Source organism: Nyctibius grandis, chromosome W (genome assembly GCF_013368605.1).
Source record: "Nyctibius grandis isolate bNycGra1 chromosome W, bNycGra1.pri, whole genome shotgun sequence".
Classification (NCBI taxonomy): Eukaryota; Metazoa; Chordata; class Aves; order Nyctibiiformes; family Nyctibiidae; genus Nyctibius; species Nyctibius grandis.
In genome coordinates, this window is record NC_090694.1 from 2,203,349 (window position 1) to 2,218,178 (window position 14,830).

The 14,830-nt window shown below is 42.0% G+C and overlaps 1 protein-coding gene and 1 pseudogene across 4 annotated transcripts in view; one reads left to right on the top strand and one right to left on the bottom strand.

Moving 5' to 3' along the window:
- The window catches only part of LOC137675647 (elongation factor 2-like), a 29,326-nt pseudogene extending 15,808 nt beyond the window's left edge, over positions 1–13,518 (top strand).
- LOC137675800 (E3 SUMO-protein ligase PIAS2-like) overlaps positions 4,530–14,830 on the bottom strand; it is a 38,671-nt gene continuing 28,370 nt past the window's right edge. Inside the window, exons 10-15 of one of the 4 annotated variants that reach the window (XR_011050008.1) lie at positions 13,388–13,521; positions 12,766–12,937; positions 10,223–10,362; positions 9,674–9,732; positions 8,387–8,424; positions 7,404–7,425 (exon numbers count right to left, since the gene is read on the bottom strand). Coding sequence is in view for 3 of the 4 variants with exons in the window: in XM_068422024.1 (XP_068278125.1) it covers positions 6,281–6,463; positions 8,387–8,424; positions 10,223–10,362; positions 12,766–12,937; positions 13,388–13,521 (667 nt within the window). In the remaining variant the exon portion in view is untranslated. Of the gene's footprint in view, positions 6,464–7,261; positions 7,426–8,386; positions 8,425–9,673; positions 9,733–10,222; positions 10,363–12,765; positions 12,938–13,387; positions 13,522–14,830 lie in introns of those variants that run through there. The other 3 variants (XM_068422024.1, XM_068422023.1, XM_068422025.1) reach the window with 3 other exon arrangements.

The following is a 14,830-nucleotide window of genomic DNA, read 5'->3' on the forward strand; positions in this document are numbered from 1 at the left end:
CTAAGATGTGTGGCACCTTCTGCACATTAAGACTTTTCAGTATACACCAGATTTGGTTTCCATCATTTTCAATCAAGGTCTTCCTCTGAAGCAAGCCTGGAAGAAAGAATTGGTCTTCAGCGGCAGCAGGCTAGAAAATTTGGTACCAATTTGAATCTTTAAAAGGACGACAGAGTGCCTGTCCTGAGTAGCTTAAGTGTCATTACACCCTCTTGCCAATCTTAAGACTGCCTTTAAAATAATAATCTGATCCTTCTTACACTGCCTCTGAAACTTCAACTTGTCAGTGTGGTAACAGAGCCCTCCCTCTGATATTGCGGTTTGTTTGTGTGTCCCATTTCCCTCCTTACCATTTAAAAATGCATTTCAAGAGCATCCTGTGACAGAAAGATTACCAGTTTCATGGGGTGCGCTTGGAACTCCTCACACAGTAAAACGGTAGGAAATGTCATGTTTTATTTTGGATGGGGCTTCTTTGCCAAAGTGCATTAGTGTGGTAACTGCTAAAATAATCAGTGATGAAACAAGAGCTGCCTGACTTTCAAAGTCTAAACTGGCAATTTAACTTCTTAAAAGAACAATTTACACATGTATTTGTGTGGTTGGGTTTTGAGTATTTTGGGTTATTTTTTTTCCCCTTCTCCAAGTTTCCACAGAGCTTAACACAATTTCATAAAGAGGCTCATTTTCCAAACATGGAAAAACAAAAAGTGTAAGCTTATATTACACTGGGCTGTCAGTATCAACTTACACAGCACTGTAACATCTATATTCTGCAAAACTCCCTCCCTGGTTCCTTGCCAAAGCTGCTGTTGAATCTTGCTAAAACAACAAACTAAAGATGCGATGAAATATCAGTATTCATATAAATTAGTGGTTAGAAGTGGTTCTACAGTAGCAAAGTCTCAGTTCACAGGCAGCAGCTCTTCATGGGACTGAATACTTAGGAGAAGGGGATGACACTGTTATGAAGACAAGTAAATGGCAAAGGAAACGCCTGTGTATCTTCAGGTAAATGTAAAGTTCCTGTACTGTCAGACTAAATGCCGAGTTAGCCCAGCATCTTGTTCATGACAGCACGGCTGAAAGTGAATGCTTAGGGAAGAGAAAGAACAGGGCAAGCTGGTGTAACAGTTCCCCAGTTGCTTTTTTATAACCACTTTCAGAAGCTTCCTGGGCCAGAAGTAGTTTCTAGATCAATTTAGTAACCCTCCATGGATTTCTTTATGAAGTTACTCAGTCTCCCCCTCAGCGTAAAATGTCAGCATCCACAGCACTGCCAAGGACTTCCACAGATCTAGGCGCATGAAGAACCGCCTCCTTTTGTGTCTCTTGAACCTGGCTCCTGTGAGCTTCAGCTGACGCTTCCTTTGTATCAGCAACGAGCATGAGCTCATCTTGATCTTTACCCACTGTGTCCCTTTCGCTTAATTTTTAGCCCTCTATATCCTTCCTACTACATTGCTGCTCTTTCCACGCCGAAGAGTCCTACTTTATGCAGCGTGTTTCTTTGCGTGGAAGTCAGTTCAGGGCTTTGATCATCTGTGTTCCCCTTCTCTGAATCTTTTCTGGGGTAACTGCTTTTATAATAAAGGAACCACAACTGCACAACTTATTATAAAGGTGCAGGCTTTCACTGGAAATAATGTTTTGTTTTCTGTTCCTTTCCTAATGGCTACTAGCTTTTGATTTCTCATTTTGACTGCTCCTGAACACTGAACTAACACTTTTGTACTATTTACCATAACCCTAAGATCTCAAACTGAGTGCCAGTGATTGGTTCAGGTCCTGTTACATACAAAACATGATTTTCCCCATACACTTTTCTATCGAAATTGAATTTTGTTTGCCTTCGTATTGCTAATTCACTTGGTCACACCAGATCTTTCTGCAATTCTTTGGAGTTGGCCTCATTTTTACCCACTTGAAAGAATTACCTGCAAAGTAGCAGTTTTCTAACTGTACTGTACCCAGGTTCTGGAAGAATGGTTTTGGGGTTTTATCTATGCAGAAATTCACGATAAACCAGTTTTATTTTTGCCTGTAGCTGGCTCATCCCTTTTTAATTTTTATTTTTTTCCTTCCCACTAGGTTTTACTGCCAACTTGAGATCCAACACTGGTGGTCAGGCTTTTCCACAGTGTCTCTTTGCTCACTGGCAGATTTTGCCTGGAGAGCCTTATGATGCAAATTCTCATCCTTGGCAAGTTGTGGCTGAAACACATAAACGCAAAGGCTTGGAGGAGGGTATTCCACTGCTGGAGAACTTCCTAGATAAGTTATAATCTCTTCTGTTTCATGTTGGATGATGCACTGCCCAGTTTTGTCCTGATGAAGTTTTTGAGTGTCACATTCACATTAAATACACACACAGCGTTAACATCATGTGATGATGGCATGATCACCTACTAAAAAAAAATAAAAATAAAAATAACATGCTAATTTGATTTAGGGGATTGTTGTTGCCTCTATCTTGTCTGTGGTCACTGATGCCTATGTCAAAAATACACATTAAAAAAAAAAATCAGTTGCCTAGGACTCTAACGTTCTTTACAGTTTGCCTAATCCACAATTCTTTTATCCTAGGAAGCAGCTCCCTTCGTTGTTGGTCTTGCAGAAATTCTTGTTGACCTCTCAGGTTTTGTCCTCTCAGCCAGAAGATGCATTCTTTCCTTTCCAAACTTGAATCCTGTCTGCTCTTGAAGACTGATAGCAAAAGGCTTGCAGTTACAGGTAAGCTTTCTAGCATCCAGCGCCTACATTTAAAGAGAGATACAGAAAATCCCAACTAATTTCAGAAATGCCTGAAATGTTGCCAGACAGGTGTAGAACCTCCTGGGGCTAGTATATATTGTGGGGCAGCAAAGTACTGCCCCCATGGCTCATGATTGTTTCAGCCAGCTTTATCTGACCTGGAAGTATGAAAATCAAAAAACAGAATTCAGGTGTATAGGTAGAGCCTGTCTGCAATTAGTATTTTAGCAGCTAGTTCCCTTCCAGAAAATGCAGAAAAAGATGTAGCAAAAGATGTAGGAAAAAAAAAAAAAAAAGGCTGGCTCTTGCAGCATGGCTATTGTTTGTGTAGTACAGGGACTTTTGTATTAGCCTCATAAGCTTTCCTTTCTGCAGTTGGTTTGAAGGTATCTATCTCTGATATAGTCCACTCAAAGCAGTAACCAGATACTTCTAGAGTGGAAACAAAGAGGTAAGAAATCATCTAACCTTTTCTTCAAGATTTTTCTCATAATATAGAACGATTTGGGTTGGAAGGGACCTTAAAGATCATCTAGTTCCAACCCACCTGCCATGGGCAGGGACCCCTTCCACTAGACCAGGTTGCTCAGAGCCCCATCCAACCTGGCCTTGAACACTGCCAGGGAGGGGGCATCCACAGCTTCTCTGGGCAACCTGGACCAGTGTCTCACCACCCTCATAGGAAAGAATTTCTTCCTAATATCTAATCTAAATCTCCCCTCTTTCAGTTTAAAACCATTACCCCTTGTCCTATCACTCCGTGCCCTTGTAAAAAGTCCCTCTCCAGCTTTCCTGGAGCCCCTTCAGGTACTGGAAGGCTGCTAGAAGGTCTCCCTGGAGCCTTCTCTTCTCCAGGCTGAACTACCCCAACTCTCTCAGCCTGTCATTCAGAGGAGAGGGGCTCCAGCCCTCTGATCATCTTCATGGCCTCCTCTGGTCTCGCTCCAACAGCTCCATGTCCTCCTTCTGTTGGGGGCCCCAGAGCTGGACACAGTAAACTTCTCGTGTTAGAAGTTCTTGGATAGACATTCTGATGCATTTTAGAACTTGTCAAAGGAAAAATAAACCAAAAACTCATCTAGCTACAACAGACAGGTTTGCTTAGAGCAGGGCGAGAGTAGTACACACCTCAATTAAGTTGCAACCTCTACTCCCCTCTCCACCCACCACTGCTTAAGTAAATTCTTTGTTGTCTTATGGAAGGAGGCGTATCAAATGCGCAACATGACTGCACTGCAGTACTCCAACCCCTTGATACACATCATCCAAACTCATGTGAATTAAAGGATTGAGGCATTACACAAGCCTAGTTGTTACCTACTGTGTGTCCATCAGCATTGCAGGAAAACCACATTGCTCACCTCACCGCAGCCTATGCCAGTCCTGCTCTCTCCTCAACAGGTAAGGCTCAAATGCTTTAAGTTTTCATTTGACATCGCTGTCATGGGTCTAGTTTTAAAGCTAAATGCAGCTGCAAAACTCCTGCCCCAAACAGCTGGTGAACACAACCAAACCTCAGCCCTGATAAGTAACTACTAACAGGGCACAATAATTAACAAAATTCCAGCCATATTTTATAATACCATGAATGGTTTAGAGCAAATGTCCTAAAAATGGCACTCACCCTTACTTAACTTTTCTGACATACACATGAGATGTTTACACCCCTTCAGCCAGTTCAGGAATTGCCCGAGTCACAGTTCAGGTTTGGTATTGAGAGTACAAACAGCACCTTCAGCAAGATCCCAGTTTTAAAGACTTTATTCAGAATGACTCTGGAACTTCTCTCGAAGTTATAGTTCGAGTCACTGTACAATTGTGATGCAGAAAGCACTGATCTGCTGCAGGCCATTAGAAAAAAAAAAAAAAAAACTTCATGAATAGCATGGCTTTATCGGAGATAAATCATGCTAAAAAACAATCCTTAACAGGTACAAAAAAAAAAAAAATCCAACAGATAAGGAAAGGAGAAGATAGATTGGATGCAATATTAAGACCAACATGTGAACTGAAGACTGTTGGGGAAAGATCATCAAAAAAAGGTGATGAGGAAGAGTAACAGACAAGAGTTACAATACATCCTGCTGCAATATTTCTTATCCATGTACTTCATTCAAATACTGTAACAGTAATGAAAGGCAAAAAGCACCAGACATCTGACTAAAGAAATAAGAAAGAAAGGAACACAAAAATTAGGAAAAAGTGAAAGCTGGTAATTAGGGAAGAAATAATCTCAGAGTTACTCAACAGAAACACAACACTTGGAAAAGCTGCTATGTCAACATATATAGACAATACCATTATTCCAGCTCTATGGAAATGACTATTTTCCTGGTCTGTAACCTCTTCCACATACAGTACTGCTGAGGTTATCCTTGGAGGTGTGCAGGGAGACACTGTGTATGCACAACAAAGCAGCAGACTCTGAGTAAAACAGGAGGAAGTTATTCCCATCAAATTAGAAAAGCCATGATTAGGAGGCCATGTAATGTGAGACAAAGCATCATTAAGCCCTAAAACACATAATTCCAGTTAGGTGGGAACACTGTGCAGCTCCAGCTTTGATCTTCCAAAAAGCCAAGCCTTCCCCTTGCCAAGTCAGAGAGTGGTATTCCCAAGCAGAACACAGAAGTGACAAGCCATGGGCAAGAGATCCTCGAAAATAATCCTGCAGCGGATAAAGTAATTCCTACTTTGTCTCCTTACAGCTGCTGTAAAAAGTGTGCACTTCGCTTGATCATCTGGTCAGGGGTGGCAGTTTCAAAGAGGGTCAACCAAGGAATTTATAATTGAGGACTTCATAATCTAAATTTGAGTTTAAAGATTTTTTTTTTTTTTCTATCACCTCTTAAAGTTTTATCAAACCAGAAATTCAACTATGGCTCAACAGCACATAAGTTTGGAGGTTTTGGTGGTGGGGAGGTGTCCTAATTCTGACATGACAGGACAGATTGTGTGATGCAGGGTTTGCATAGTTAGTTTGTCCTATCTCAAGCCTAAAGAACATTAAGAAGTCACAGCTTAGGATTTTGTTGCATTTGTGAAAAAACATAGAATCAGGAGAAAACAAAACAAAAAACAATCCCATTTACAGAGGCTTCCCCTACATGTAGGGAACAAGAGACGTACAACACAAGTCATGGCTATTTCACAAAGCTTCATTGTCTTAAATTAAGTTTATTACAGGCCCCAGTGAAAAGATTAAAAATTCACCAATGCATCCACTTCTGCACCTTTGTCCAAGTTGTTGTTGTTGCTCTCAAGTGGTTAAGTGCCTTTTCTTATTAAAAAAGTTTTTGTTTGTTTTTACATTATTGCTGTGTTTTAACAAGAAAATTAAAAACCATTTGTGGAATCCACCCAGCAACAAAAAAGTCAGTTTCCCCAGAACAAGCCAAAAGCATAAAAGCATGTTCTGAAGGGGCCTTTTCTACATCAGCTATTTAATGAGGAAAAAAAAAAAAAAAAAAATACAAAAGCAGCAGCTCTGTGCAATTTCTCCTGGCGTCCCATGCTGTTCCTTGGTTCAGTCCAGTGAGATGATGTCAGGAGCGCTGCCACCACTGCTGGTGATCACTCCTGTCTCGTTCCTGCTGGAGGAGCTAATGTGCGTGCTGCTCTCGTGGCGACTGGTGGATGTGATGATGCTGCCAGGCGTGTTGCTTGTTAAGGTTGAGGTGAGACTATCCAAAAACATAGGAGGACAGTACTGCTTGAAACAAACAAAGAAGAATGAAGAGACTAACTGCACAAGGGAAATGTATGCTCTGAAGATACATCTTTCCTACAACAAGCACAAAACACGTTACTAGCAGAACCTCGTTGACACATGCAGAGCAAGAACTGGAGTTCTGCCACCAGCCCTTCTCCCTCATCCTCCCCATTTTTTTTTCCCCTAACAGGTTAGCTTGAGCTTTTACTAGTGCATTAACACTGTTATGACCACACGATGATCACAAAAACTCCCCTTAGCATTTGGAGAACGTTCACTGCCCACAGCTACCAGGCACAACTGCATATTTCAGGCTCCTTTCACCACAAAAGGTAGCAGAATGGCGTTTTTTTTTTTTTTTTTGCTGCTTCAGAGGTTAGAATAATTTCATCCCCTCAAATAGCAGCAGCTGTACTGATCAACATTTTCATAGTATATACCTGCAATGATACATGCAGCTCTCTAAACATTTTAGCAGTGATAAATGAGCCCTGATCAAGTCTGATTAAGAAAAATTACTAAGTTGATTTCAATTTTCTGAAGTGGAAGACAAGCCTCGTCAAAGCAGAGCTAAACATTTGAAGCATTTAGAAAGAGAACAAGGTCACCAGGTGTCAAAGAAGAGGATAATATAAAAGACACCCCCCCACACGCGCACACACGTTGTTCAACGCATCCTACTTTCTCTTACCCAGGGATTCCAATCTTGGGCATATGTTTGAAACTGAACCTGAACTGTTTGAACTGTCCAAAGTGGACACTTCAGAGCAGCATACCTGCTTCCAGTCTCCCACATGAACAAAGTCGCTGTTATTCCCCCTTTTGGCAGTTCAGATCTCAAGGTCAGGCACAGAGTATTGCAAGATGCAGTAAGTGGAAAGAAAAGGAGGAAGTTCATGCTTTGGTTTTTAAGGCACCAGAAAGTCAACTCTACAGTAGACTCCTATTACTGTTGTCTTCTAGTGACAGAGAGATAAAACAGAGGGGCTGCTTCAGATCCTCTTGTCCAAATTAGGGAGCCAATATACCCCCACATTTCACAGAATCATAGAATGGTTTGGGTTGGAAGGGACCTTAAAGATCATCTAGTTCCAACCCCCCTGCCACAGGCAGGGACACCTTCCACCAGACCAGGTTGCTCAAAGCCCCATCCAACCTGGTCTTGAACACTGCCAGGGAGGGGGCATCCACAGCTTCTCTGGGCAACCTGGGCCAGTGTCTTACCACCCTCACAGTCAAGAATTTCTTCCTGATATCTCATCTAAATCTTTCCTTCTTTCAGTTTAAAACAATTTCAAGGCTGTAGTCTAAGGATCTAGTTATAGTAAGAATCATTCTCCCTAACTGTGTAAAGTTTAAGTTTCCAGGGAAGGAAAAGCACTGCCTCATTACTTCTGACCTACAAAATTCCCATGTAATCCAAAACCAACTGGGTTTCAGTGTTACACAGAGGGATTTATTATAATAAGTGTTCAGTCAGGCGCCCATCAAATTAATGGAGATATTTTCTTTAAAAATCCTACTAATATCCAAACCAACAGAAATAGCAATTAGCAAAGTATATTTACAGAGCTTAAGCTGGCCTACAGGTACACAGCATGAACTAAGAGCGTGAATTACATGATGGGTGTATTCAACTTAGTGCTGTGCAACTATCTGCTTTAGAACAGCAAACTATCAATCAAGAGCGAGTTTCCATGCCTGGATTCATCCTAGTCAGGCTAAACCAAATCCTCCCTTAAATGCATCTTTTCATCACCACGTCTTATTGGGAAAATGGATTTTCCTGGTCTGCAGTTAGGTCTAAGCAAGTGGACTGCAAACATGGTCTGGATGATGACAGCACCCTGAGAGTTACTCCAGCAGTATGTCACAAAAAACAGACTTGGAAATGAACCCCAGAGCAGTTCAGAAACATACCTGTGAATCAACTGGGATAAGTGAAAGAAAATCCAGACCTAGAAAGAAAAGAAGGATAATAAATGGACGCGTCTTTCTTTTATTCATGCACAACAAATTTAAGGAACTTTTTTTTGCGGTCGTAGAACAGATTTTGCAATTGTTACACGGTTTCTAAATGGAATATACCACTGTGACGCCACTCTCAATGACTACTTCAGGCAGCAGCAAAACAAGTTATCTAGTACAAGTAGCTCTTTTTAAGAATGAGAATGACATAATGATGTAGTATTCACTGGATATTGCAGGGTGGTTCAATGTGATTGCTTAGATGGAGAGGTTGCCATTTGGAGCTGTTGGTTCATAATGCAAGTTTCACTGCATATTGTACCTGACTTGGCCAAACTGGGACATGAAGAGTGTCATCACATTAAAGATGCTGGAATGAAGTAAAGTCACAACATGCACAAGTCCAAAAACAAGCAGCAGGTCTCTTCCTCTACCCATATGCAGCCAATAAGGAAACATTTCTAATATCATCCCCGTTTTGTGTCTAGACAAATAAAAGGAATGAAGAGGAAACTACAAGTAGTTCAATGTATATCCTCCAAGAGCAGTGACAACTAGTGTTCGTCTTATACACCATTAGCGTGTAAGTTTAAAATTAGGAAACCAATGAGAAATTACAGCCTTTTTTTGTTTTGTTTCTAAATATTGGCCTTGTGTTTGCTATGTCAACAGAAAGAAATGGTAAACTTCCTCCCTCCCTCTCCCCTCACCTCCAAATCTGTTCTGGCCAGCAGCATCTCTCCTCTTCTCCATTAGAGAAAAATTTGGAAGGAGATTTAAGCTCAGCTGCTTTTACAGAATTGAGAGCTGCTTTTGTTCTTGCATGTTCTAGAATTTCAGTTGATAGAAGATGGACAAAAAGCAGTTCTAGACTTCCATTCTCTCAGCTTACTCTCCTATCCAATTTGGGAAGCCAATCCATTTCTTAAAAAGGGAGAAGTAGAGGGAGGGAGCAGTAAGGGAACCAAAATGGACAGAGAAACAAGGGGAATGATATCCATCCCATTGCCAAACTGGTGCTGAAAGAAGAGGAAAAAACCCAGAGACGTTGCAGGGGAGAAATGGAGACAGGCAATGGGGGGGGGGGAGGGAGAGGGAAATACAGGAGGCCAATGTGACACCTGTCACCACAAGTCATCATTTCCTGGGCTCTGGGTTCGTTATAGCCGCCAAAGAGAACCCCCAGAGTCCCTATATACTTTTCAAGGAGCCAGGATAGAAAACAATCAGTATCCCCACCTTTTGTCTGATATTTAGCAGCAGTGTTGAAGAATACATCATAGGCATTTAGGGTATGTCTAGGTAAAGAAAGTCAATAGAGGTCAGCTTCCATATTGTAGCTCACCTTAAACCTTTTTCACACAGTCTAGACAGAGCACCACTAGAATCAGCTAGCAGAATATCTCTACATCTAGGGCTGGGATGAGTCAGTGTCATCACATGTCTATAAACTTAAATAAGAAGCTGCTCTCCCTTGTATCTACAACACGTAACAACCAGACGCTTACACAAAGTCTAACTGAACATAGCACAAAGTGTTTCTGGCTGCCGTTCCAAAAAGCCAATTTGTACCCCAGAAACAATGTTTTTCACATCACTCTTGCAAAGTGCAATCTGAAACTGGAAAGACAGCCTGTACTGGACTCATCTAGACATCACATCAGTGCAATACTGTACATAGTTTTATTCCATTTAAGTGAAAAAACATTCATCAATTTTCCAAATTTTTACCCACCCCACAAATTAATAAGGCCATCAGAATATACATTAAAAATAGCCACCACCTACCTGGCAAGTCTGATGAAATACTGGATATTGGTGGATGATGGAATGGTACTGGGTAGTCTGTTAACGAAGGAGGAATAGCAGCAGCATCGACCGTTGTCACGCTGGGCACTCTGACAGTAGATGGCTGATACATGAGAACCCTGTTTTAAACAGCATGGGAAATTACAAACAACCTGGCCGTTAGTTACAGAAGAGAAATTCTACACTGCTGTGCACTCTCATCCACAAGGTCACCATGTTACAACAACTATAGCGTGGCTACTCACTACACAGTATTCCACTCTAATTTCCTCTTTCATAACAGTCTTCATAATAACATGAGCGTATCTTGGCTCTCAACAGCAGCTGTGACATAAGAGCAAGTTGGCATTAAAACAAAGTACAGTGCTGGAGTCATGTATAACAGTCTACCATTCAGAGACAGACATGCCTATCTGTATCTGTGGAGCACCCTGGGAGGGATGTGCAGGTAGCCAGAGCCAGGAAGAGAGCACTCATTTCAATTTCTCCACCTAACTGTTCCTCAATGCTCACCTGTCACACCAAGGGCACGACTGACTGTTATTACAGAATCAATCAGGTTGGAAGAGACCTCTGGGATCATCAAGTCCAACCATTGCCCTGACACCACCATGTCAACTGGACCATGGCACTAAGTGCCATGTCCAGTCTTTTCTTAAACACATCCAGAGATGGTGACTCCACCACCTCCCTGGGCTTCAGCCCCTGGAGCACAGATGACACACGTGGGAGTTAAATATCAAACCCATCTTTACTCACAGCCTGAGCCCAAGCTCAGTTCAGCTCCCCAGGAACATGCAACCGGTTAAAACCCTTCTGCATCCCCACCTTCTGCCCAATTACCTCGTGGCACTGTTAAAGATGACACCACAGGCATTCAGGCACCAGCCACATGCAAAAAATATTTCATAAACTCCACGTCAGGTGGAAATACCCAGAGTCCCACTCCCAGCTGCTCTGCATCACTCCCTCCAGCCCACCAGCCATGAGTGTTATCCACTCACATCATCCTCCCCAGATGCTGCATTGGTGCATTGATGCTACTTCTGATTTCAGAAGCCTGGATTTCAGACCCTCCCTTCTCAAACACCTCTTATACTTCAGCCTGTGTTGCTTCTGACACCCCACAGTTTTGCCAGAACTAACATTCAGGCAACATTGTTTACAGGAGATAAGCTATTCCCCAAAAGCCTGGCTTTGACATGGATTTGAAGAATGAAAACATGCTATTTCCATACCCAAACAGTAAGGAAAATACATTGCTCACAGATAGACAAGAAAACTCAGTCCTTCTACAATTATGGTTGCAGGTAGTCATCCCAGACAAACACAGGAGCACGGAAGGAAGTCTTGGTGCCTTCTGAAACTTCATTAAGAGATGTATTTGTAGCTATTTTTTTCTTATAAAAATAAGAAACAGTCTCTCACAGAAGGACTCCTCCACAATCCTCGCAAGAAAGCAACAGCATTTCAGTATCACTGCTGAAAAGTGTTGAAGATGACCAACTATTTGCTCACCAAAGACCACACATTCCTGTGGACCAGAGACACAGTACGCCTGCTCATTACTTCAAGGGCTGGCAAAACAGAAGGGGTTTGTTTTTAGTACAAGACATAAGGCACTTTGCTAAGAGACACAGACACACACCTCATGCATGCAGCAACACTAACTAATAAGACATTACTAAAAGCTGATGCTTGGAATCGCCTCATGAAGCGGTGACTGCTGGTGAGCCTAACCAGTGCCCCTCTCTCCCTGAAGGTCTCCTGCACCCTACAAGCCAAGAACAAGAACTTTACGGAAGCCACCAACAGTAACTGCAGCTGAGTTGCACAGACTGGGACAGACAGAAGGCAGCACAACAGTCAAGAAGCTGGTTAAGCCTGCCGCTGAAGTCAGGCATGACTACAAAGATGGAGCAGTTGACAGAGGATCTCGGAAGTCGTCAGTTGTACTAACCAAGGTACAGGACTGATAACCACGGCCAACAATAGTGTCTAAGACATTCCAGAGTTTAACAAAGAAATGGAGGAAAAGGTTTGTCTTGATTCAAAACAACAAAGCACCTCCCTTCCAAGACTGACGGGATGGATGAAACACAACACAGCCTAGTTCCCTGGGCACCAGAGCTGATTAGATAAAGGGTATAACAGACAGTGAAAGAAAAGCCTTTAAGACGACACTAACTTGGCAAGAACACATAAAGCTCCTCCACTTGGCACAATCTGCTTTCTCAGTAGAATCCTGTCCATTAGCTTAATCAGCTTCCTTTTCTATGGAGAAATATCCCTGCAAACACAGCAACAGTCAGCACAAGTCTTTTGTGAGACGTAAAACTATTTAATAGTGTTTCACCTGTACAAGGGTATTGTATCAATACAACCTTCTGCAAGGAGAGGCCTAGAAATTCTCCTCTGGAAGTGTGGAGCTGGATCCCGAAGAGAGATTACAAGTCCATTTGTCTACACATCAGTTTATCTGAGACATTACAGAATAACAACTAACTTTAAAATTGACAAACCCTTTGGTTGGGCTTCCTTGCGTTTCAGACATAAATATGCACTTCCTTTTGGCAGGAGGATCTTCCTCTTCATCAGAAGAGCTTTCTATTGTCAAGTCAATAACGTCAACTTTCTTCTTGTTTACCTCATTGGCCACCGTCACAGAACACTGTTTGCTAACAACACTGGAACCTAAACAGAAAAATAAAATATCACTGTTTTTTTTTAAAAGGCTGTTGACATCATCAGTTTCTATTTGCAACAGAACCAGGAGCTCAAATCCTGTTTGAGCTCATCTTCCTGGCCACTACAGAAAATGTTATGGCCCAGGAACTGTTTTATTAGTATTCTGTATCATGTTGAGAACATTAAAGCACAAGCTTTAATCTTCACTTATCAGTTTAAGGACCTAAAACAAGAGCAACCTTTCATTTTCTTAACTGCTATTCTAAAGAGCAAAGACAAAGACCCAAAAATACATTTTTAGAGATATAACCCTTTCTTTTCAGTTTAAATGACAAGAAGGGTAGAAGTATTAAGCCCTCCACAAAACAAACATCAACATCCATACGCATTATCCAAGCTACAACTAAGTCTCTGAGACTTCTTGTTGGTTTGCAACCAGTACCCAGATGTACATACTTTCTATTTTGGTGCACTGGGGACTTGAGACTTTCACAGCTGCTTTCTTTGGCCTCATGGGACACCAGGAACCATCTTCTTGGAATTTGATCTCATCCACATCTGAACATTCATTAAGGATTTCCATAAAGAGCCTGAAAAATAAAAGTTGAGTGGTTTCATTTTTAGATTCCAAGTGAAATTTTTTTCTTTTAAGTGAAAAGGAGATGTCCTGGTTTGGCCTAAACCAGGCCGATTTTCCTTTCAGTGATTTTTACTTTCAGCTAAGTCTCCTCTAAGTAACTGCACTTTCTGAAACTAACTGCATGTTTTTGCAGACAGTGTCTGCTTCCAGGACTGATAACGCTCGAAGTTTGTAGTTATCACTGAGAGCACCGGTAGGGATGTTGTGCAGAAAAGCTCTTGCTGTACTTGTTCTTGAGAGAAACCAAGGTCACTGCTGAATTCCTCACTGCTTATGAGTGAAGAGCCAAAGGGGGGGTCGCAGCTGCAGGGGGGAGCGGACAGGGCAGGTGACCCAAAATTGACCAACGAGGGTATTCCATCCCATACATGTCATTCTCAGTATAAAGCGGGGGGATCACGAGGGTCTCGCTCTCTTTCTGCTATGGCCAGTGTCCAAGGAGGACTCCGTCTGTTTTCCTGCTGCCCCTGATCCCGATCCATGCATCCCTGAATCCAGCTCTCGACCGTCGCTAGGCCCAGCCTGGGCCTTCCCGGAGCCTGCCCTGCAGTGCCGGTGGTGACGTGGCTGACTTCAGGGGAGCTCAGTCTTGGTTTTGTATATATATTTGTATATATTTGATTATTTCTATTATTGTTATTATACTTTTTTTTTTCATTATTACAGTTTATTAAAACTGTTTTAACTTTCCAACCCAGAAGCCTCTCTTCCCTTTCCCTTTCCCTTTGGGGGGGGGGAGGGAAGGTTAACAGAGAGCATCTGCCACAGGTTTAATAGCAGGCCCAGCTTTAAACCGTGACAGGAGACACAGTTGAAAAGCTAATTATGATCACCTTCAACACACTCTCTCCCTACTTCATCTTACCTGAAAGCCTGTAATTACAGCCTTCGCAGACATCCAAACATCAAAACTTTCAGGTTTCCCAAAGTATCCCAGCCTACCCATGTTCCACTCTAACATTACTGCAATTCATAGATTTCCATACAGAAGCAGAAATCATCATCCTTTGACTCATTTGACGCTTGTTTACAAGGTCAAGTTAAATTTTAAAGTTAATAGCTTCAGAGAGAAGTTCACATAAAAGGGAGATCTATCCTTAGATGTCACATTTGGATTTCTCCAGAGGAAATATACTGAGGCTCAAGAGTTTGATGATGCAGTTAGGAGATAAACTTATGTCGTTCGTTACATGGGAATAGAAACTATCAGAGTCTAATGGTTCCTCCCAGTCTAAAGTATTTTGACAAAGAAAATACTA